Below are 25,895 nucleotides of genomic sequence, written 5' to 3'. Positions count from 1 at the left end.
AAGGGTTACACAGGCTTTCTTTGAGACCCATGAAGTCAGGTAACATCCTTTTAACTGCCACTCACACTGCATCAAAGAGTGGAACGAGCTCTCCACCCTCTTCTACATACATGAGCTAACAGACACCAACGATTGTGCAAGTGCCTTCACGATTGACAGGAGAGAGAATGTCCTGTCCCTTCCAGCCAGAGAACACAGACAGTTTTCCTCTCAGGTTTTAGTGTTTATTACACCTTATTTAACACAGTTTGTATTTTATTATAACAGCCTACTTGATGTTTTAGTCTGTTGATTATATAGTATTTGATGCACGGACATTACAGAGTGTGTTCCCCAGCAATATCTGCCTCGGCTTATTGACTGCGTTTGGTCTACAGGGAAAACAGTCTGTAGAACTTTGGCTGAGGTGCTGTTTGAAGATTTCACAGAGTGACTTAATTCTGATGGTTCACCAATAGTCATTACATTGCGTATACAAACTTTCCTTTGCGGACCTCATAATCCCTGTGTGGCATTCGGAGATGTTTTTAGAACCTACAAAGTTCTGCATTTGATCATTGCTTTCTTTAGCAAGCCCTAGCGAACTGCATGCCATATGAGATTGATAAAAAAAAGGTTATGTCAGTTTTGAGATCATCTTTGCTTTTTTTGGGTCCCTTAACATTTTTTTTTGGCCTGACGTTCGTGGAATTTAATGTTAGACATACACTCTATATTTTAATACCACAACAAGGACATGGTCATGTCAAGATTGCTGATTTTGTAGTAAAAGTAGCTGATATAGTAAAAGTAGTTGATTTTGTACTAAAAGTAGTTGATTTTGTAGTAAAAGTAGTATTTGATTTTAGCTAAGAGTCAAGTCAAGTCAAGTCAAGTCAAGTTTATTTGTATAGCGCTTTTCACAACAGACATTGTCTCAAAGCAGCTTTACACAAATCAACAGTGATGGTGAATGGTGTGCATTTGTCCCTGATGAGCAAGCCGTGGCGACTGTGGCAAGGAAAAACTCCCTTAGATGTTATGAGGAAGAAACCTTGAGAGGAACCAGACTCAAAGGGAACCCATCCTCATCTGGGTGACATCAAGAGTTTGATCATAAATCTTTCAACAATACAGAACACTGGAGAGTGGGAACTAACATGATTACTGGAGTATAAGATTATAAGTAATGTTCTTTCTGCAGTCTTAAACAGTCTATATGGTTAGTAGCTCCGAGTTTTATAAGCTCAGCATTTGTGATCACCACAGATCCAGCATCAGCTTCTCCATGCCAGAGCCTTTAAACACTCCAGGAGGTCCAATGTCAAAACTCCACACATGTAGCGGGATCCAAATGGCACTGGTACGTCTCTAGATGGTTCAGGATGTTTGTGAGTTCGGCATCTACTTCTTTAAAGGTCCGTAATCATCACGAGGTGGGAGGTGACTGGAGCTGGAGCAACCTCAGGATGCCTCGGGATGGGGAGAGAAAGAGAAGCAGTGGAGAGGAATTAGCGTAGCTGCTGTTCATGATATTAACAGCACAAGTTGATAATGTGCATGTGATCAGATGTTCTGGAGCACAAGGTTATGATGTGATGTGTGTTATGTGTAGGCTTTGCTAAAAGATACGTTTTAATCTACACTTAAATTGGGTGAGTGTGTCTGAGCCCCGAACACCGTCAGGAAGACTATTCCAGAGTTTAGGAGCTAAATGTGAAAATGCTCTACCACCTTTAGTGGACTTTGCTATTCTAGGAACTACTAGAAGCCCAGAGTTTTGAGATCTCAGGGGCGTGGCGGATTGTAGCGTGTTAAAAGACTGGATAGATACACGGAGCCAAACCATTTAGTGCTTTATAAGTGAGAAGTAATAGTTTGTAGTCTATTCGAAACTTAACAGGAAGCCAATGTAGGGACGATAAGATCGGGGTTATGTGATCATATTTTTTTGACCTTGTAAGAACTCTGGCTGCTGCATTCTGGACTAACTGAAGCTTGTTTATTAATGAAGCAGGACATCCACCTAGTAACGCATTACAGTAGTCTATTCTGGAGGTCATAAGCATGGACGAGCTTCTCTGCATCGGATATAGACAACATATTTCTTAGCTTAGAAATATTTCTAAGGTGAAAGAAGGCTGTTTTGTAACCTGATTGATGTGATTTTTGAAAGACAAGTCGCTGTCTAAAATAACACCCAGGTCTTTTACCGTTGAACTAGTGGTTACAGAACATCCGTCTAAATGCAGGTTGAGATGCTGGAGCGTCTGTATACCAGTTTTTGGGCCGATGAGCAAAATCTCAGTCTTATCAGAATTTAAAAGTAGAAAGTTATGGGTCATCCAATCTCTTAGTTCCTTAACACACTCAGTCATCCGGGTTAATTGAGCTGTATCGCCTGGTTTAGATGAAATATATAGCTGAGTATCATCAGCATAACAATGGAAGCTAATTCCATGCCTTCTAATAATATTTCCTAACGGAAGCATGTATATTGTGAAGAGCAGGGGTCCTAGAACTGAACCTTGCGGCACGCCATAATTTACTTGCATTAGCCTGGATAGCTCTCCATTCAAATCTACGAAATGGTAACGATCGGACAGGTAGGATTTAAACCAGCTTAATGCCTGTCCCTGAATGCCGATGTAATTTTGTAAGCGATCTAGGAGGAGATCATGGTCTATAGTGTCGAATGCAGCACTAAGATCTAGTAAAACCAACAGCGAGATGAAGCCTTGGTCTGAAGCTAAAAACAGGTCATTAGTTATTTTAACTAGAGCAGTTTCTGTGCTATGATGGGGCCTAAAACCTGACTGAAATTCTTCAAAGATATTGTTCTCTTGCAGGTAGGAACATAACTGTGCAGCGACAATCTTTTCTAAAATCTTAGACATAAATGGGAGATTTGAAATTGGTCTGTAATTTGATAACGTGTTTGGATCCAGATTAGGTTTTTAATGAGGGGCTTAATAACTGCTAACTTGAGGGATTTAGGGACGTGACCTAAAGATAGTGAGGAGTTAATAATATTTAGAAGAGGCTCACCAGTTGTATATAACACTTCCTTCAGTAATTTAGTAGGAATTGGATCTAACTGACATGTTGTCGATTTAGCTTTGGCAATAACATTATACAGCTCTTCCTGTCCTATACATGTAAAACAGTGGAGTTGTGGAGTTGAAGGTAACACTGTCTCAGGAGATGCTGTAAGAGGTTGAACTGCCACAATTGTTTTTCTAATGTTATCTATTTTTCAGTGAAGAAAATCATAAAGTCCTCACTACTAAACTGTGATGGAACACAATTTTCAGAGCCCTGATTTGTAGTTAGTTTAGCTACTGTACTGAAAAGGAACCTGGGATTGTTTTTGTTGTTTTCTATAAGTTTGCTCAGGTGTTCAGCTCTAGCAGCTTTTAGCGCCCGTCTGTAGCTGAGCATACTGTCTTTATCTGTGATTCTAAATACCTCCAATTTAGTTTTCCTCCATTTTCTCTCCAGATTACGTGCTGTTCTCTTGAGGGCATGTGTATGACTATTATACCAAGATGCAGGTGCTTGGTCTCTAACCTTTTTAACGGATAGGGGCAACGGTGTCTAATGTGCTAGTGAGGATAAGGTCTATGTTCTTAGTTATCTCATCAAGATTAATAGTAGTTATGGGTTTAGTGAGAAATTGAGATAAATCAGGCAGGTTATTTATGAATCTGTCCTTAGTGGTTGGAACAATAGTCCTACCAGGTCGATAACGTGGTGCAACACGGCTAATCTGCTCTACCGGTAGTGTGTACAGTATGAGGTAATGGTCTGTGATGTCATCACTCTGAGGTAAAATATCTATATCAGTGACGTCTGCTCCGTGTGATATTATTAAGTCTAGTGTGTGGTTAAAGCGATGAGTTGGTCTGGTGACGTTTTGTTTAACCCCAAAAGAGTTTAATAAGTCAACAAATGATAATCCTAGAGCATCGTTTACATCATCTACATGAATATTAAAGTCTCCTACAAGCAGCACTTTATCAAAATTGATCAAGAGATCTGATAGAAAACAAGCAAACTCTTGAAGAAAATCAGCGAGGGTCCTGGGGGTCTGTACACGGTGACCAGAGCGAGTTTACTATGTATGTCCGAAAGTACAACTTTAAGAACGAGCACTTCAAATGATTTAAAGCTGAATCCTAACATCTGACTAACATTAAGAGAAGCAGTATAAATGGTTCCTACACCCCCCCCACGACCAGTCTGACGGGGCTCATGCTTATAAACATATCCTGACGGTGTCGACTCGTTTAGACCCATATAATCACCTGGTTTAATCCAGGTCTCAGTGAGACAGAGTGCATCAAGATTATTCTCTGTGATCATCTCATTTATAATCAGTGCTTTGGGTGGGCTAAGAGGAGATGAGTTTGTAGTAACAGGAGATGATTTATAGTAAAGGAAAGTACATTGATCTGATTTAGTAGTAAAAGTAGCTGATTTTAGCTAAAAAGAAAAAAAGGTAGATAATTGTTTTCTTTAGCAAGCCCTAACGAACTGCATGCCATAGCAGAAAAAGGTTATGTCAGTTTTTAGATCATCTTTGCTTTTTGTAGGTCCCTTAACACTCCTTTTTGGCCTGATGTTTCTGGAATTCAATGTAAGACTTACACTCTATATTTTTTAATACCACAACAAGGACATAGTCATGTCAAGGTTTTTTTTTTTTCCTTTTGATATTTGATGATTTTGTAGTAGGAGAGGATTTTGTAGTAAAAGTAGCTGATTTTGTAGTTAGAGGAGAGGATTTTGTAGTAAAAGTAGCTGATTTTGTGGTACAGGGATCTGATTTTGTATTAACAGTAGATCATTTTGTAGTAAAAGCAGCTGAGTTTGTAGTAAGTGGAGATCATTTATAGTGAAAGATGATTTTGTAGTAAAAATATCTGATTTTGTAGTACAATGATCTTATTTTGTATTAAAAGTAGCTAATTTTGTAGTAAGAGGAGATAATTTTGTGGTAAAAGGAACTGATTTTGTAGGTAAAGTAGCTGATTTTGTAGTAAAAGGAGATTTTGTAGTAAAAGTAGATGATTTTGTAGTAAGGGGAGATAATTTATAGTAAAAGATGATTTTGTAGTAAAAAAGCAGATTTTGAAGTAAAAGGATCTGATTTTGTAGTAAGTGGAGATAATTAATAGTAAAAGATGATTTTGTAGTAAAAAAAGCAGATTTTGTAGTAAAAGGATCTGATTTTGTAGTAAGTGGAGACAATTTATAGTAAAAGATGATTTTGTAGTAAAAGAAGCAGATTTTGTAGTAAAATGATCTGACTTTGTAGTAAAACGATCTGATTTTGTAGTAAAAGTGGCTAATTTTGTAGTAAAAGTATCTTATTTTGTAGTAAAAGTATATGATTTTGTAGTAAGTTTAGATAATTTATAGTAAAAGATGATTTTGTAGTAAAAGTATCTGATTTTGCAGTAAATTGATCTGATTTTGTAGTAAAAGTAGCTGATTTTGCAGTAAATTGATCTGATTTTGTAGTAAAAGTAGCTGATTTTGTGGTAAAAGTAGCTGATTTTGTAGTAAAAGGATCTGATTTTGTGGTAAAAGTAGCTGATTTTGTAGTAAAAGTAGCTGATTTTGCAGTAAATTGATCTGATTTTGTAGTAAAAGTATCTGATTTTGTGGTAAAAGTAGCTGATTTTGTAGTAAAAGGATCTGATTTTGAAGTAAAAGTAGCTGATTTTTTAGTAAAAGATCAATTTTTTTAGTAAAAGTATATGATTTCATAAGTTTAGATCATTTATAGTAAAAAATTATTTTGTAGTAAAAGTAATGGATTTTCTAGTAAAAGTATCTGATTTTGTAGTAAAAGTAGCTGATTTGAACTAAAAAAGTTCTGCATTTCATCATTGTTTTCTTTAGCAAGCCCTAGCGAGCTGCACGCCATGTGAGATTGATTAAAAAAAAGGTTATGTCAGTTTTGAGATCATCTTCTTCTTTTTTTGGTCCCCTAGCACTCAATTTTGATGTTCCTGAAATTTATTGTAAGACATATCCTCATATACTCTATATTTTTAACACCACAATAAGGACACGGTCATGTCAATTTTTAATTTTTTTTTTTTCCTCCACAAGAACTCTCTTTCTCAGAAGAGATTTCTCACTTTCTTGGCTCGTTCTTGCCTTCCGTGTGGCTTCTTTGTGTCTTGAGGCTCCTCCAGGAAAGTATTTTTAATCGTCCTCAGATGTGATGGCATGGCCATCGCAGCTGTGGCAAATTTCATTTCTCCGTGGCCTGCGTGTTTTAACACTCGTATCATGGCCGTTGCCTCGGGTTCACTTTCTATCCAAAAGCCATGTGCTCTCTGGAGAAGAAGATCAAGCGTCCTGTTTTGGGATGTAATGATTAGCTCAGAGATGTGCATGCAGCCAGCTGGATCGATTTCATACAGGACAGAAAGTAATAAAATAAATAAAACACAGAATGAAAAAAAAAAACCAGCACAAATTGCTGTAGGAATAATTTCCTCTGATCTTGACATTACTGTTTACTGGCTCGTCTGTTTTTGTTGTTGTCTTTGTCTTCTTGCCAGAGCACCTATTGTCCTGGGTTCACTTTCTTCCAGCATTTGCCTCTGTCAGAATGTTCCTGACGTCTGGCCCATACTAATCCCAGAGGAGGAAAATAGCGCGCAAGGGCACGTGCTGGAGAAGCACTCGGTGCCGTTACACGGGCAGCCCCCTCCTTCCACCGGCCTCTTGGTGTACTAGTTCTCCGCTTTGTCCCACGGAACGTACCAATGAGAGCGCGTGGGGGGTAGGTGGGGGTTGCGTAGGAGGGAATTAGAGCATGTCCCAGGGAAAGGATCTTTCACTTCGATGCACAGCAGAACCGCTCTTATTCATCATTCTTTGTGCAGCAGAAATGGGCATGTGGTTTCCTCACTTGCTGCGGAAACAGGACCGCATCAGAGGGGCGATGAGAAAAACAAACCGGCGGAGCTGAGAAACCACAGCAGCCTCCCAGAATCCATTAAAAGCCCTTTCTGCTGCGTGCGTTTATATGAATGCGTCAGTGGGAGGAGCGAAGTCTTACTACAGCGTCGGGACAGGGCGCTGGACGGGCACACCGTGTGTGTGTGTGTGTCTCCCACAAACCACGCTCACGCCGAGCGATGGAGATGGAAGGCGGATTGAGGGGGTGGCTGCATTAAGGAGGAACAAAAGACCGGCTTAACCTGTGCAGACGGGACGCTGCTTCTCCGTGAGTCCCCCTGTCTCTCTTTTTTTGCTTTGACCTTATTTCACTCACTCGTCTTATTGCACTCGGTTTGTTCTCCTTCCACACTCCTGCACCTCCTACTAAAGGCTACAGATGTTGTTTGACTTGTCATTTCTTTCGTCTCCCTGCTGGTAACTTTTGATCTACACTCCAGCTGTTGTCTGCAAGTGGATTTCTTTACGGCCTGGCACCTATTATAATTTTGGTTCATTTTGAGTTGCTTTCTATCCCGGAAAGGTTATAAACACGACTAGTCCTTATGATACCTCAAAGAGAGGGAGGGATAATTCATTCAATTATTACACAGGTTCAAGAAAATACTAATAAACATGGTTGCAGCCAGAACGCATCCAGAGTGGAATGAATGATTTTACACTGCTCTCCAAAAGTACAGTATTTTCAGTGCCTATAAAGATACATTGTGGTCATGGGGAAAGTATTTTTTACATTTGGAAACAGCACCTAACAGGCGGATTCACAGGTTTCTCAGTGCTCTGTCTGCAGCGAGCGTGTCAGTGCACCGCGGTGTAGCGGCAGGCGTATCGAGCTGTTCTGGATAAATAGGTCATTCTCTCCGCCTAGAGTGTTTTTGTTTTTTCGGAAAAGTCACTCCGTGATGATTACTGCAGCTCAGCTGGCCAGAAGTACAGCTGCACTAATGAGCCTGGGGGAAAAAAACAGCCCACGGTCTGTGATCCTTTACCTGCTCAGCCTCATTTTCCCATGAATATGGCACAGCAGAGTGACTGATGGCTTTACCTGCTTTATTTGTTTATTGAAAAAGAAAGAAAGAAAGAAAGAAAGAAAGAAAGAAAGAAAGAAAGAAAGACCGTGTAGGATAAAGGGAAAACATATGAGAGAACAAAAGAAAGGCCATGCACGATGAATAAAGAACCGAAAGAAACAATAATTAATTCATGATTTTAATGATTATTTCATTATTTTATTTATTCATGATTTTATAGTAACAGGATCTGATTTTATAGTAATAGGCTGATGTTGTAGTAAAAGGAGCTGATATTGTATTATAAGGCTGATATTATAGTATGAGGCTGATATTATAGTAAAAGGAGCTGAAATTGTAGTAAAAGGAGCTGATATTGTATTATGAGGCTGATATTATAGAACGAGACTGATATGATAGTAGGAGGCTGATATTGTAGTAAAAGGAGCTAATATTGTATTATGAGGCTGATTTTATAGTATGAGGCTGATATTGTAGTAAGAGAAGCTGATGTAGAATGAGGCTGATATTATAGTATGAGGAGCTGATGTTGTAGAATAAGGCTGATATTGTAGTATGAGGCTGATATTCTATTAAAAGGAGCTGATATTGTATTATGAGGCTGATATTGTAGTAAAAGGAGCTGATATTGTAGTATGAGACTGATGTTGTAGTATGAGCTGATACTGTAGTAAGAGGAGCTGATGTTGTAGAATAAGGCTGATATTATAGTATGAGGCTGATATTGTATTATGAGGCTGATATTATAGTATGAGGCTGATATTGTAGTAAAAGCAGCTGATATTGTAGTATGAGGCTGATACTGTAGTAAGAGGAGCTGATGTTGTATTAAGAGGAACTGATGTTGTAGAATAAGGCTGATATTGTAGTAAAAGGAGCTGATGTTGTAGTATGAGACTGATATTGTAGTAAAAGGAGCTGATGTTGTAGTATGAGACTGATATTGTAGTAAAAGGAGCTGATGTTGTAGTATGAGACTGATGTTGTAGCAAGAGGAGCTTTGTATTTATGCTGTCGCTGTTATAATAATGTGCTGAAAATGCCTGTAGGGTTTAATAGATGTACATAGATCCAGTTCAAATAAACAGTCCCACTCGAGTTTGTCCATGCTTGAAGAAGTAAGCATTAACTCAAGGATGGTGTATCTCAGGATTTATAGCCTGCTATATTTGTGTTGCTCTGAGCAGTCAGGCTTCATTTACTCTCTGTGTTTAAGAGCCCACACTGTGCACTTTTTTTGACCTTTAAAAAATATTTAAAAGTTATGTTAGTTTTACTCCCCAAATCAGTTGCTATTTACTTAATACGGTCATTTTTATTGTAATGTTTTATTGAATTACAGTAGAATGGTCGATTTCTCATTGCACACAGCAGAGGATAGACGTTTATACCCGGCTGCTGACATACACTATATAAACATATATCTAGTTTAGTTAACTTTTTTGAACACACCACCTTTCTTTGAAGATCCACTAGGTTTAGGAGTTTGATTGTATTGAAGTCGTAGTAAAGTCAGGTACTGATGTAGGAGTGGTGAGGAGGCCTGGGCTGCAGTCACTAGGGTTGAGGTCAGAGCTCTATAGCAGGCCACTCGAGATCTTCGACTTCAAACCATGTGATCCATATGTGAACCATCAGCTGGAAATATTATACAGTGTAGTCAATGTGTAGTCTGCATAGTAATAAAGATTAACTGTCCTCCAAAAATAACATTCATTCATTATTGTCAAAATAGCTGGCAACAAAAGTGAGTACACCCTAAGAGAACATGTCAAAACTGTGTCCAAAGTATCAGTAGTTTGTGTGTCAGTATTTTGTGTGAGCATCATTGTTATACAGCACTGCCTTAATCCTCCTGGGCATGGAATTTACCAGAGCTGCACAGGTTGTTGCTGGGATCCTCTTCCACTCCTTCATAATGACAACACAGAGCCGATGGATGTTAGACACATGGCACTTCTCCACCTTCCGCTTGAAGATCCCCACAGGTGCTCAATAGGGTTCAGGTCTGGAGACATACTTGGCCATTCCATCACCTTTAGCTTCCTCAGCAGGGCAGTTGTCATCTTGGTGTTGTGTTTGTTATCATGTTAGAAAACTGCCATTCGGCCCACTTCCTGAAGGAAGGGCAGCATGTTTTGCTTCAAAATGTCACAGTACATGTTGGAATCCATGTTTCCTTCAATAAACTGCAGCTCCCCAGTACCAGCAGCACTCATGCAGCCCCAGACCGTGATGCTACCACCGCCATGCTTGCCTGTAGGCAAGACACAATTTACTTGGTTCTCCTCACCAGGGCATCGCCACATATGGTCGGACAGATGATGTAAATGTATAGAAACTGAGGTGAAACGGAATTGGGGTGAAATTTTTGTAACTTGTGGATTAATCTTTCTTTTTTAGCATTTCATAACTATACAGAGCAGGCATGTGTTCACGTGAACGTGTTCATTAGTCAACAACAAAGGCTAGAGGAGGAGCAGAAGAACGTGAAAAGCCTCCGCATCATTCAAATGCATGGGAGGATTTCCGAGCTGCAACTTTTCTCGTAATAAATGGAAAGCAAATTAGATTTGCCTCCTGCCCTTTTTTTTTTGTGAGAAATAGAACCAGGGAGTGTGAGTACAAGCACAAGATATGGCTCAGTCATTAACCAAGTATCAATATCCAGCTACATATCACATTGTAAAGCACCGTTAAAACTGAGCTCTTCTCGTTTACTGAGCTTTGAACATTTGCCAAAGCATTAAGTGCAATTAATAAATGCGTATAAAGAAGTCTTGTGGGGAACATTAAAGAGCTTCTGGTAAATGCCTCACCAGACCAGATGACACGTAGCCAGATACAGAGATCCCTATCTGTTTATTGATGTTGAGGTTGATTTAGAAAGGCGTAATTGTTTGTAGAGGAGCAGAACATAATGGAGCGTGTGTGTGTGTGTGTGGGTGTGGGTGTGGGTGTGTGTGTAAATGCATGCTTTTCTCTGAGGTGCTTCCTTTTTTTGTCAGCACAGCCATCTGAGGCTCAGTAGTAATGATGTGTCAGTCACACCGTGATGCACAGCAGGCAGAGAAAACACACAGACACACACACACACACACACACACACACACACACACACACACAGTCACACACACACACACAGAGGCACAAAATCATATCAAGAATAACCCATAAACGCCAGTCAAGTTTTAAGGCATAAGCGTGCTATAAAAAGTATTTGCAAGATACATTATGTATGCAAATTAGGGTATTTTTTCTACTGTTTTTGCAATACAGTTCTTTCTTGGTGGGCGTGGTCTTTATTAGACTGACTCCACCCCTAAACCCTGCTCCCTTCATTATTGAAGGCTTAAGAATGATATCAGATCTCATGTACACACTTTTGGGAGATGTGTTGGATCATCGAAAACTCAGTTTGAGTTTTAAACGAGCAGTTTTTAGCTCTCCTACAGTTCGAGGGTACGAGAAGAATTGGTTAAAGCTGTTTGATGGTCTTCTAAAAAAAAATGACTGAAATTCCTGCTAGCTTTGCTGTTACATGCACTCGTGGTACAAAAAGCCTTGCTAAGCTGGAATTCGGACCTTTTGTACAGGAAGTGGTGAGAGTTTTGCAGAGTAGAGTAATGTGTCACCTGTAAAGCTTAACATGTGTTCTGGCATTTACTTCTTCAGCCACTCAAAGCATGTTGTCCAGTCCAGTCGACGCGAGCATATAGAGCACATGGACAAATGTCATATCAAGTTTAATGTGATTTCAGCAAGTGACCTTCACTTAAACATGTTTCTCCTTTTGAATCCCATCACATACGTAAGAATCAGAAAGAAAGAAAGAAAGAAAGAAGAAAGAAAGAAAGAAAGAAAGAAAGAAAGAAAGAAAGAAAGGAAGAAAGGAAGAAATGTGATATGAGCCAGATGTTGTCAGTGGTGGACAGTCTTCTTATTCTTCATCTTCTTTCGACTGCTCCCATTAGGGGTCGCCACGCCTGACGTCCTCATACAATACCACAACTCCTCTCTTGGCACTCTGTCGTATGCTTTCTCTAAATCCAAAAACACACAATGCAACTCCTTCTGACCTTCTCTATACTTCTCCATCAACATTCGCGTCTGTGGGGCTCTTCCTCGGCATGAAACCATACTGTTGTTTACAGATGGTCACTTCTTCTCTTCTCTGGCTTCCACTACTCTTTCCATAACTTCATGGTGTGACTGATCAACTTAATTCCCCTGTAGTTACTGCAGGTCTGCACATCTCCCTTGTTTTTAAAGATCGGTACCAGTATCAGGCATCATTTTACCTGTGGACAGTAATGAAGTAAATGTAATTGGTTACTGCACTTTTACTTTAACCTTCACTACATTCTGAAGTCATAACTGACTTTTTACTCAACTACATTTTACGAACCAGCATACAGTTCAGCGTGGGTTCAACAGCATGCAGAACATTTTGAGAGGAACAAATGATGGAAGAAACTCCTGACTCTGACTCGCCACAACACCCGTGGCCTCATGTACACGATTTTCACATAAACTGAGTTGAGTCTTGTGCCCAAAACAGACATTAGAGTCATAATAAATCCTAGTTCTTTGGATACTTAAGTACATTTGAAGGCGCACACTTTTGTACTTTTACTCAAGTAAAAGTTTAAAGGAAGCACTTTTACTTATATATTTTACCTACTTTAACTCAAGTATTTCTTGTGTCAGTTTATTCCTAATAATGTAATGCTACACAAATAACATTGCCTTCAATTGGACAGGTAACATTTTTTTTAACTATTCGGTTTATTTGTGAATTGGCTCCTACACTGAAGGCCATGCAGATGTGCGTGGTTGCATTCTGGTACGAACGACACCCGCCGTATGATATGATTTGTGTGCACTCAGAGGTAGAATAGCAGCGATCTCCTGCTGTGCCAGTTTAACCCACTGCTGCAGTAATCCCATTTATCTTCATCTATTATTCATGGTAGGTACGCAAAATGCTCAGCTGGTGACAAATCGTTCCCAATGCCTCCTCAGCTAACCCTCAGCAGCCCCCTGAAATCCTGTGAATGGAGTCTAGAGGAACTCCTAATGCCTCTTTAATGTAACAGTGTTCAACTCACTGACTCTTTTACATCTCTTCGCCTTTGTGTTTTCCAGAATCAGACTCAGAAACAGCTTCATTACCGAGTATGTTTACACACAGGAGGAAGTACAGCTATAGCGCAGCATATGAAAGTGCAGACATACATAGGAATTGCACAGTAGAGATGGAATATAACAAAATATAAGAAAAACAAACAATTAAATAATGCCTTTGTGTTTTTCAGCTGAGCCTCGCTGAAGAGCAGAGCGAAGTGAGCCGGAATGGCCTGGAGCTGAAAGAGCTGGTGTACCTGGTTCATATCTACTGTCAGGTGGAGTAATTCTTCAGCTATCCACGAGACAAGAAACAATACATTTACGGCATTTGGCAGATGCCCTTTTCCAGAGCGACTTACTGTAAAGTCTCCATCAAGGAGACAAAATGATTAGAAAGCATTTTTTTTTTTTTTTTCAATAATTTCTAATTTTAGATCTTGTGGAAGAGGAAGGTGATTAGACGTTGTTTAAGTGACGCTGTTTTACCACCACTTCGGTGGCGGAACAGAGAAGAGTCTGGAAGTATGCCTTCCTTGTATCCTGAGAAATGTTGGTGGGACCAGTTGAGCAGTGGTTGTGGATCAGAGAAGGCATGGTGCAGTGTGGTGGGATAAATGTTAAAGTTAAGGGGGTCGTTAAAGGACAGTCTGAAGACTATCAGATGACTGAGCTTCAACTTTATTGTCATTGTGCAAAGTACATGTACAAAGCCAATGAAATGCAGTTAACATCTAACCAGAAGAGCACGATTAGCCTATTTACAATAAATAGCCATATTTTAAATGAGGTCATCAGTCCATATGTACAGGGGTGAGTGAGATTCATGTACAGAAGGTGCAGTAGGTAAAAAGATATTGTATATATAGTAATATACAGTATAACTGTGTGACGATTGTGCAAAGTATAAGACATATCAAGAAGATAACATGCTTAAATAACATGCTTATATACATACATACACACATACACACCAATTGATTAGGCATAGCATTATAACCACCTGCCTAATATTGTGTTGGTCCCTCATTTGCTGCCAAAACAAGCTGTTGGATCGGACCACACTAGGCAGCCTTCACTGCCCACATGCATCAATGAGCCTCGGCCACCCATGACCCTGTCGCCGGTTCACCACTGTTCCTTTCTTGGACCACTTTTGATAGACACTGAATACTGCAGACCAGTGCCACCCCACAAGAGCTGCAGTTTTGGAGATGCTCTGACCCAGTCGTCTAGACGTCACAATTTAGCCCTCATCAAACTCGCTCAATACTTTAGTTTTCCCATTTTTCCTGCTTCTAACACGTCAACTTTGAGGACAAAATGTTCACTTGCTGCATAGATTTCCCTCATGATAACAGCTGCCATGATGAAGAGATAATCAGTGTTATTCACTTCAGTGCTCATAATGTTAGAATGCCATAATGTTGTCTGATCGGTGTATGTACATGTCTAAATATAGACTATAGAGATATATAGAAAAAACATATTAATAGAGAGTTATCAGCTGAAAAAGTTACACATTTTTCTATCAGCACATCCTAAAACATTTTTTTGCTTTTATAATATAAACAGTTTACCAATAAATACTATTCTTCTTAATTTAAAGAAGCATCCTACTTTACATTTTATAGTTAGATTCATTGTCAAGGAATGTCCAAAAAATAAGTTACAGATATCACTTGCATTATGGCAGCTGTAAATATATTTTCACTCACTTTCTGTTGAAGTTAACAAGACAGAAAAATGTTCATGTATTTATTTTTATTACACAGAAAAGCTTTTCCCATTGTAGAAAACCTGTCACAAAGTGCTGACACTGGAGACTCCTTTCAAAAGGTGCTTTTAAAATGTACTTGTCTGACTTTAAAAAGTAGAAGTTACAATCCTGACAATGCTACAGCCATTAAAGGCCTGGAGTCAGGGTGGGAGTGGAGGCTTATTCTCTCACTCCAATCGTAACAATGGCCAAGCATGTGTGACTGTAAGCTCATGTATAAGGAGGTGAGTGGATAAGTAACAGAATACACACTGTTACTAAAGAGCTGAGCGGGGAAACTATTTAGAAGCCACTAATTGTAGGATAAATTTGAGAATATTTATAGACATTGCACATCTTTACACAATTTTAGTTCTAGATACTAAAGAAACTCGTTGAAGGGTCAAGAAAAACTTCTATCAGAGCCCCAAGAGGAAACTATCTTCGACATGGAGATACTCCGAGAGCAGAAGTGATATTATTAACACTGAAACTTGGCTCGAACGAGTTTGTAAAGGTCTCTGAAACCCAAGAAGCACCGGTGTTCCGATTCTGTTTGCAGGAAACTGTCAGGAAATCAGAGTGATAAATGAGTCTGAGAACATGGAAACAACCGAGCGCCAAATAAATGATTCAGGAAAGGTTTGTAATTCATGCCTGTATCGGCAATCAAGTGAACGCGTAGCTAATTACAAAGCATAAGCTGATGATTTTTCTCTGCAGTCTTTCGACATCCTGGAGTGTCAGGATCGGGAATAAGGCACCTCTGAGCTCATGCATGTGGAAGAAGGAAGTTAATGCTTTCCTTCATGCTTGTTCAGCTGCCCCAACATGACAGGAGCAGCAGTTTGAAGAGATGCGATACACATGCTGGCTTTCTGCATGTCCTCTGCAGTGGTGGACAGTAACAAAGTGGATGTAATTGGTTACTGTACTTAAGTAGCCTTGTTGTGTATCTGTACTTTACTGAAGTATTTCCATTTGGGTAGACTTTGACTTCACTACATTTCAAAGTCAAATTTCGGAAATTTCACTCAATTTCGTGAAATCAGTCGTTCCAGAACATTTTGAGAGGAATAAATGATGGAAGAAACTCAAGACTCGAACTCGTCACAACACCCGTGACCTTATTTACCCGATTTTATTTTTAGTTATTAATAATAAGGTTTTGGGCTCATGATCATTTTAATTCAATCAATTAGTGTTTGACTTATTAATATGCTGGTGTGTTAAGAGTCTTTTCAAATAAACTGAGTTAAGAGTCTTGTGACAAAAATGATCATAGGAACATTATAGCCGTAATAAATCCTAGTACTTTGGATACTTGAATACATTTCAAGGCAAATACTTTTGTAATTTTATTCAAGTGAAAGTTTTAAGGGAGCACTTTTACTTTTACTGGAGTCAGATTTTACCAAGTGTATCTCTTCTTTACCTCCACTCCATTGTTTGTTTACTTTGTCCACCACTGGTCCACTGGAAGGTGTTACAAGAGCAGAACTATGTAGTGAATGTGAGAATTTTGACTGCATCTCTGCAACTGTTCACCCATTTAATAGGTGCATCAAATTTATGCTAGTTTTTAGTGTCATTTGAGATCAAGTTACTGAGCTCTCTGGTTTTCTTCCACCTCCCAAAATATAGGAAAGGTGGGAGCAGTGTGTAAGTTGGATTTCTAATGAGTTCTAATCCCAGTACCACCAAACTGAGATTCCCAGCAAGGCCCTTACCCCTTTAACAGATTACATGTACACATGTCGCACTGGATAAGGGTGTCAGCCAAATGTCATAAAATACTGTACACACACTCACACACACACACACAATGAACAATGCTGGCAGTACTCATGCGTCTGTTTTTTGAAGCCAGTTTCTGCACTTGACACAAGCACGAGGACGCAACTACTTTGATGGACCCTAACGAGACCAGTGGAACCCGACTTGGAAAACCTCTGTATGATCCTGGCTACTGCACTGTAACTCAGTTTCATGGTGTTACTGACCTTCTTATAGCCTTGGCCATCTTTGTGGAGAGTAACAATTCAAATTCTTTAATACTCAGAGAAGTTCTTTGCCACTGGACTTAATTTACAGTGGTCAGTATTAGAGAATTGTACTCAAATCACCACATTTTAACAGCTAAAATACAAGATAAACGAATTTGTATGGTTCTGTCAAGCAGACAAAAACATGAACATGAATAAAAAATGTGGCTTTGCATGGTTACACGACGTACAGCTGTTAACAGTGAGGGTGTACTCACTTTTGGTGCCAGCTATTGAGACAGTAATGGCTGTATGTGGAATTATTTTCAGAGGACAGTAAATCTGGTGCACAAGCTGCATATTGACCACTCTAAAATATATCCAAGTTTCATTTCTATAGTATTGTCCCTTGAGAAGATAAAAGAAAACAATCTGGTACGTTTTGTCAATAAATGCAGTCAAGAACAACCTCCTTTCACAGAACAAAAGATAATTTAACATGGCAAATGGCCTACCACAGCCCTTAATGCACAGTCTTTTGGCAAACACTACTATTACTTCAAACAATACTCCAATAACAGTTAAGGACAAGTTTTCATAAGATTGTTTTTAATCCAGTGGCGTCCTATCCTTTAATCCCATTTGTAGCAATATCTTGCTCCAAAAAGAAGACAGTGTCACAGTGTTCAAAACATTGTTAAAAATATACAATGGCTAATAAATTGCAAAGTGCCAATCGGAATGCATTTCTTAGGATCACGAAGGTCGTGGCCAGAAAAGTGTACGAAAATATGAGACGCTTTGCATCCTGTAGGTGCAGATAAAATGTTTTTTAAATGAGTTCTATGATGCTGCAAATGTGGTAGATATTTTGGAAAAAATAAATACATAGAAATACATGGTACCTTAGCCACCCCACAGAAAAGCAGAGAATCACACAGAAACTCTGGGAAGACTTTTAAAGAGGTCCTGCTCATGCACTTGCCTGAAAAATGGCAACTCTCTACCTGACCATGTGGAAAAACGTGGTTGTGTGTGAGTGTGTGTTTATGGAAATTTCCTATTCCCCTTGTGTGTGTCAGAGCAGTACCAAATCCACAGGCTTGCTTCTTCTGAAAAAAAAACGAAAAAGAAAAAAGTGGTGTGGAATTAACCCAGAAAAGCGCGGACGCGTACATGGATCGCTTTAGTTCCACGCTCTCCTTTAAAGAAGACGTCCTGAAACAATGGCAGCTCCAGACTTTCCATATGAAACGAAATGGGAACAGGAGAATGAAGCACCACAGGCTGCTCTCCCTTGTTTTTTTTCCCAATCGCTTCACCAGTCCCTCAGCCATGGCTCCGCTTCAGAGGGATCTGTAAAAGCCGTATCAAAGGCACTGAGGTTTCATCTTGGATTAGAGCTGTGTGGGTTGGACAATGAGGTAAGACCAGAATATCAGAGTGCTCCTAATTTGGTGAAATCGACTCATAGGCAGGATTTCCGAGTTCCTCCATAACATCCACTTCTCATTACCAAACCGATTTTAGTGTGTTGGGGTCTGACATGAAATAAAAAAGCATGAAGGTTGAAAGCTAAAAGGCCTAGAAGATAGAGAGAGATGTTGAAGGCGATTTTTTGGGCTGTGCTCATGCTGTGGGTGTGCTGGCATACAGGACAGACAGCTTAACGGTGCACTCGGAGTCAGGATCCAGAAACCTGCCGCTGTGATGGATGGCTCTCAAAAGACACACCGCATCACGTGTGGAATGGGGAAGAAGAAAAGTAACATCCGTGAGCATTTCACATCCTGCTGCGCATCCTGAGAGCCAGTACTAATGTTAGTCGAGGTTAATAGTTAGGACGTTCTATTATTTTCAGCGAATTTTATTACTGCTTGTGCATTTTAACTGTTTTAGGATCAATTACAGAGGCTTTCGAGGATGCTCAGGACAGACAATGCTATAACAATTATTTTCACCTTAATAACCTTTAGAGGAAAGAAAGTGGGGGATGTGACAGTCCCTGAACATGGCTGAGTTGATGATATAGATCCCACAATTCATCACAATTGTTACTGCTTGAAATGACAAGCCATTACTATTATGTTACATTGCACCACACCATTTATGGTGCATATTGATGTGTGATTTCCCTGGAAACAAGAAAGAAAACGGTGTCATATATTTGCTGGCCTTTCGAATTATCTAAATTATAACGTGTGTTTATTAGGGTTATGTAGGAAAGTACACAAAAAAGGTGCTTCAGCAATATTGATAATTTTCGTAGGAGAATCAAGCAAACGAAATCTTCATAGACTGATTCTTTTTGTACCTGATGTACCTTATTTCAAAAGGTACATAATGCTACATAATCAACAGTTTTGCCGTTGTCGGCTATCGGCACAAATCCATACGATAGTTTTTCCGGCTCGCATCTGTTGGTGGAGCGGATGAATTAGTCCGCTGTCATTACGAGAGCGGCCTCTAGAGGCGATGCCACGTGCTGTTTGCACGCTGCACGGCGAGAGCTTTATTATATTTATAATTTATAAATGATATATTTATTAATTCATATATTCATATTTATTTCATTTTGCACATTTTCATGATTCAGTTTTTTCTATACTATTTTACTACTATTTTACATGGACTTTTGGTTTGTTTTTTTGTGTCCAGTATCTATTAAAAAAATCGGTCGATTCATCGGTTATGGACAATTATGACCCAATCTAGCTTTCGGTATCAATTAAATTCACCGGCCAACCTCTACAAAACCCAGTTCCGTGCACTGAGCGATGCCAGAAAAGTTCCTGGAACACTGATGTGAATTATATAACATTATATGTGTAGTTTTTTCATCTCTGTTTTCTTCATGTGCCTCATTTTGGTCTCTTTAACACTTGCTGTTGAACTAAAAGTCTATTGGCAGGTCCAGTAATTAGGCTTTTCCTCTAAGCCTTAAGCTTGGCCCATAACCTTTTACTCACACAACACAAAAAGAAGACATACACAATTCTTGAGCCTGAAAAATTCCACCAGCCCTGGATTGACTCTGTCCAAGTGGAAATTCCTGAATCAGGTTCAAATCCATCAAACTGAATATTTCTTTTCTCGATCATGAGCATAGTCTGTGTGCTGGCTGATGCAGTGGAAGGAACTTGATAACAGGTGGTTGTCATGGCACCTGTAGTGTGTGCGATGTGTGGTCAGTGCATTGTCCTGCTATGCACTAAACCAGTGTGTGTGTTGGTGTGTAATGTATGTGACCGATACTGACTTGTCTTCCTGTTTGAATGATATCCTCTTTCCACTTCTCAGGGACGAAGCTGGATGGTGAGGCGCAGCTATGAAGACTTCCGTGTCCTGGACAAACACCTCCATCTGTGCATCTATGACCGGCGTTTTTCCCAGCTCCCAGAGCTGCCTCGATATGACAGCATAAGGGAGAGAGCAGAGGTGCGGCACTTTACACTGCCTTTACAACTGTTCTTGTTTTTTAGGAGGAATAGTCGATTGTTTCTTTCAGAGCTCTGCACATGTATAAGTCCATGCGTTTAAAGGCATCTGAGAAAAAGCGCATTTATGCTCATAATGTGGTTTTTATTTAATTTTCTTCTTTAGCTATGACATAATATTTAAGCCTCTGCTGACAACAGACTGTTGATACAGCTCATTATGATTAGCAATTATGGAAGACTCTTTGTTTCTCTTCACTACTGTGTGTTGTTTCATCATTACACAACCCTTTCATAAAGACTGATATTTATTTATTTATTAAGAGACTGAGAACTCATAGCCTCTTCCGGAATTAGTTGAAAAAAAATTAATAAAATGTAAGCTCTGTTTAGCATGGCGCTTTCATTCAGGACAGTGGATTCGTGAATCATAGCCAAGTTTAGGGGCCATTTTATTTCTTATCCTGTTTGACTACTAATATGAATCAAATAGGTTTAACCTCTAAAACAAGTTTGAATTGGACGTGTGGAAAGTTCAGCAATAAAATCGCAATGACTACAACAAATAAACAGCATATGCTTGTACACATTATTACAAATATTAGGGCAAAAGGGTACCTGAGATTTATCCTACAGGTAAAAATGTTTGAGAGCCAATAAAATTTTTGACAAACAATAAAACCACTTGAAAACTGAATAATTTCAAAACAGCAAAATGTCTTTTAGTGGCTTTCTAGTGTAGATATTCAGATCATTAGGATCACTGCATGCATGGCAGTGTGAGTATATTCATCAGTAGACTGTACACCCAGTATTATCTAGTACTAATATACTGAATATGTAATGGATTCTCTCCAGAAATATTAAATATGGAATGTTAGACAAAACTTGCACTAAGTCTATGGCATTGAAAAGGAAATGTGCAGAAGTGGAAGGTTATAAGATTATGGCATTTAAGAAATGTGCAAGCTGAAAAAACAAGCTTAAAGAGCCAGAAATGACAAATTTGGACTCATCTGTCTACAGAACTGTCTTCTAGTCATTCACAGTCCAATTCCTGTGTGTCCTTTAATTTAGTGTGCTGTATATAAACAAGAAGCATGCAAAGGACTGGGTGTTTTTTTTTTACTTTTTACCGGTAATATATACTAAAATATTTGTCATTTGTTTAGGCATCTTTATAAGGGATTTGTTAGCGGTTAGCTGTTTAGCTGTTTTGTAACAAGACCTGCTTTTATTTTTTTTAAACATTCTGCAGCAATGATCAAGCTTTCACAAAACCACAACATAAATAAGAAATATATAGCATTGCTGCAACCAACTCCTCAGGTACAGATGAAACTATTGGGTACTTTGCTTTACTCCAATATTTGTAATATTGGAGTAAAAGGTATTACTAATAGTGGACCATCAGCTTGGTGTGTCTCAGGCTTATCTTATATACTTATATTATAAGTTCTTATCATTAGTTGTTAATCCATATATATCATTGGTTAAATATGATGCTGCTTTTGGAGAGAGCAGGAACATTTACAGAGAGAATGAGAGCAACGATTTTGGAACTGTACTGTTAGCGAGTCTTTAACCATTTGTACTTTAGGTTTAAGCAATTTTCTGTAACACGTCTTATTAGTTCAGAATCTGCGCTGATTTTTAAATATTGGTATCGACCAGAGCCCAAAAACCCATACCTCTAATTATTAAATCTCAATGCGCTCTGATTGGAAGTGTGGGAGTTTTGCAGCTGTAATTACGTACTCGGTAAAATGTAGTTACTTGACAGTTCATATTGCGATGCTTTAGTCTTGACTTGTTAGACAGATGTTAGAGGTCTTGCCAGATTGAAAGCATTTATGATCAGGCATAACATTATGACATCATAACATTAATCATCATAACACTGATTATCTCTTTATCATGGCAGCTGTTAGCGGGTGGAAAATATTAGGCAGCAAATTAACTTTTTCTCCTCAAATTTGATGTGTTAGAAGCAGGAAAAATGGGCAAGTTAACGGATTTGAGCGAGTTTGACGAGGGTCTAATTGTGACGGCTAGACTTGACTTGTGTCTCTTTCGTCTTGTTTCTGTGGCCTTTGATTGGACTGGGTTTTACTCGGTGGTTCCAGCATGTCGGAGCCAATGTGACATTTGGGTGTAAACTAGAAAGAGGTTCTGCTGGCGTACATCCCATCCGTTCAGGATTGAACTCAAACGTGATTGATTCTCCGTTTTTCGCTTTATCATCATTACCTGGAATTATCATCATTACCCGGAGTTGCGCCAACGCTTGATCACATCCTGCTCCTGGCACAACAGCTGCCAACCAGAGAGCTTGAGGGCTAGAACGTGCATCATCAGAGACCAGCCAGTGCATGTTCAGATTACTGCAGTGTCAAAGGAAAGCTGAGAGGGAATGCTTTAATTCCAATCCATGTCCTCAGTAATGGTTATTTATCTCCACACTTTAAATTATATATGTAGATTTAAATTTGTGATCAGTGTCTCTGCTCTAAATCTGTTGGTTGATACTGGTTTCTTGGTTGACCAAGGCTTCTTTGCTGCTGAAGGTTACAGAAGGTCTTGAGCAAGGTCATTCATCCCAGTTAGTGATCAGTAAGATGATTAGTATCAGTATCTTTAATAAAGGTCTAGGATTATTAGATATTTGTGGCCATCAAGCTTGTTATCGAAGACCAGTTTTTGGCCTAAGGCTGTGGTTCCCAGAGTTTTTTTTTGTCAGGTACAATGTTATGGCAGATAATACATGAGCTATTTATTAGTCAGAAAGGATTGTGCACAGCATTAAAGACGAAATGCTCCACCTCACCACCCTTTGCCATATGACTCAACGTGAGAGCGATGTGGAATAATAATTGAACCAAATTTATCATTCAGAGTGCAGCTGCAGCTTTTAGAGCCACCATTATGCTGAAGTAAAAGCAGCCGTCTCCATTCCTGTTCTAACCTCTGTCTCTCTCTAGAACATGCGTTAATGCTCACAGGACACACAGTAAAACCTCATATAAACACACGCCGAGCTAATTATGGCTTTGTTTTGAAAAGAATAAAGAAGAACATGGGAAAAACAACGTGTGATTTGTACTTACATTGCCAGTCTACAACCCTTTAACTACATGCAGAGAATCATACTGTTCCTTCTAGAAGTGAAGAATCAGAAGTGTCTTCTTGGGGGGCTGGTTCCTGATCAACCTGAGATCATCTTCATGCCATCTCACGAACGAATGGTTCGATGCTTGTAGGATTTATTGATTTATTTATTATTATTTATTACACAGGGTGAAGGTCACGGCACGATAATTGAATTTAAAATTATAAAATAAAATATAAAATAGTAAAAAAAGCAAGAAGTAAAAAAAAAAAAAAGAGAACTATATTATAATGTAATTAGAATGTGTTTGCTCTTCCGGTTTTACCTGAACGATATGCCAACTTTTGCACTTCAGTTGATATTAGCATGTGGATTAAAATGTGAGGTGTTTTTTTTCCCTGTGATAGTAGTCTAGGTGAATAAAGACCTGTTGTGTTACAAATTCTTTTTCTCTCCAAACAGGCAGTTTTCCAGATGCTGATGGCTTACCTTTCCCGTCTCTCAGCAATTGCTGATAACAAGATAAACTGTGGGCCGGTCCTTACATGGATGGAGGTATTATCCTGACGTTATCTCACTTCTCTGCTTGTACTGTATCAGCGGAAGAGTTAGACCCTCCGCCTGGTGTTAAGTGGGCACTATCAAGGAAAGCTTCAGGATTTATTATCTTTCCATTAAAAAAAAAGCCCACGAACACTGCCGCTAGACCGACTTCCACGTGAGCTGACATATTCTGTTTTTCTTCAGGTTGACAACAAAGGGAACCGTCTGCTGGTGCATGAAGAATCCTCCATCAACGTTCCAGCCATTGCAGCTGCCCACGTCATTAAGCGATACATCGCCCAGGCGGCGGACGAGCTGTCGTTTGAGGTGAACGCGGTCACAATACTGCATGTTTATTCATTCAGTGAAGTTTTGGTCATCAAGAAGTGCATTGGTACTGACAATTTTTTTTTTTTCAGGTGGGAGACATTGTATCAGTGATTGACATGCCTCCTAAAGAGGATACCACGTGGTGGAGAGGGAAACATGGCTTCCAGGTGAGTTCCGTGCAGATACACAATCATAAGCGAGATGCCAGGAATACAAGATTGCCCTACTTTTCTAATCCCAACATCTGATCGGAGTGTTAATGCAAGAGTGCTGGTCTCTTGAATGAGCAGATCTTAGTGTTAATAAAAACTGATACTGAATATCTGCTCTTGAGACACTAGGACTCTTAACTTTTTACAGCTCTTCACTTTTTGACACTAGGATTTTCCAGACTACAGTGGGTACTGTGACCATTTTGTTAGCGTTTGATGGGTTTTTACCAACATCTGCTAAAAATGTCATATCAATAGCACCTTTAGAAACATTTACTGAGAAAAATGTTGACGTGTTCGATACTTATTTTACCCGCTGTATATAAGGCTAGTATAATTTTCCCATTTCCCTGCGACACTCTATATAAGTAAATAAACGTGAGGTTACACCTTACAGAACAATATTTATGCATTTGTAACAGCATTCCATGTCACATCTAAATGCCACTTCAGATGCAACTTCTGAGGATTTTTGTTAATACTGATTGCATTTGCTTGGTAACAGCCAAAATGTCTTAGTATTTTAATTGGCTGAATAAGTATAAGAACCTGACTTCAAAGATATTGCACAGTTTCAGAAAAAATGGCATTATAATGGTAATATAAAAGACTCAAAAAAGGTGAACTGATGAACTGACCACCACACAAAATATGTTTTAGTTTAGCTGTCCAAAATCTCGCCAAATTATTGTTATCTATAAACCCCCCAAAAATATCAAGATATAATTTTTTGTCAATATCGCACACCCCTACCAAAGAGTAGTGTATTCTAGGACTACAGTTGATACAGGACTTTATTTAGAAGACCCCTGACCTCTAATTCTGTAAATGCAATGCAGAACCTGCAATTTCATCCCGTTTAATCACCACTTAATTTCAGCGAATAGAAACATTTTCCATTATAACTATTTGCATTTTTTTTTATTGAACCTTTTATCCGAAAATCTCCAAGGTGGGGGTCTCAGGAAGGGCAGGAAGAGGTTCAGCATGTTGTTGTTGTCAGAACATGTAGTACGAGCAAAGGTTTTACTTTTAGTTCTTTTGTTTAAAAATGAAAACAGTGATGTGGTTTTTGGAGGGAATTTATTCTGCAATACCGATGTTATTAGATAATGTAGGGCCCAGGTGATATGGTGAAAAGTGGACCGGAAGGCGTATTTATAATGCCAAAAGTCTCCAGAAGCACATTTTTATAGATCGGCCATATGCATTTACCATCTATAGTGTAAGTAAATGAACAGATGGATGACAAAGGAGAACATGGTGCCTCTGTTATGCAGTAGGGGGCATTTATTTTTAGCTGGCATGCATTGAGTCGACTTATAATTTTTTTGGAAGAACACCGTTCCCTCCAGTACAGTTGCAAAGACTTGTACAATCAAAGCCAAGACGCGTTACA

The 25,895-nt window shown here is 39.1% G+C and overlaps 1 protein-coding gene across 6 annotated transcripts in view; it reads left to right on the top strand.

The window, feature by feature from the left end:
• arhgap32b (Rho GTPase activating protein 32b) overlaps positions 1-25,895 on the top strand; it is a 134,000-nt gene that overhangs the window by 77,904 nt on the left and 30,201 nt on the right. For 5 of the 6 annotated variants that reach the window (XM_046868562.1, XM_046868560.1, XM_046868559.1 and 2 more), the window contains 5 exons: positions 13,313-13,399; positions 20,166-20,303; positions 23,874-23,966; positions 24,159-24,281; positions 24,374-24,451. In XM_046868562.1, the coding sequence (XP_046724518.1) occupies positions 13,313-13,399; positions 20,166-20,303; positions 23,874-23,966; positions 24,159-24,281; positions 24,374-24,451 (519 nt within the window). Of the gene's footprint in view, positions 1-6,673; positions 7,232-13,312; positions 13,400-20,165; positions 20,304-23,873; positions 23,967-24,158; positions 24,282-24,373; positions 24,452-25,895 lie in introns of those variants that run through there. The other variant, XM_046868564.1, reaches the window with a different exon arrangement.

This window comes from Silurus meridionalis, chromosome 15 (assembly GCF_014805685.1).
Source record: "Silurus meridionalis isolate SWU-2019-XX chromosome 15, ASM1480568v1, whole genome shotgun sequence".
In the NCBI taxonomy this organism is placed as follows: domain Eukaryota; kingdom Metazoa; phylum Chordata; class Actinopteri; order Siluriformes; family Siluridae; genus Silurus; species Silurus meridionalis.
This window is presented reverse-complemented; position numbering and strand designations above follow the sequence as displayed.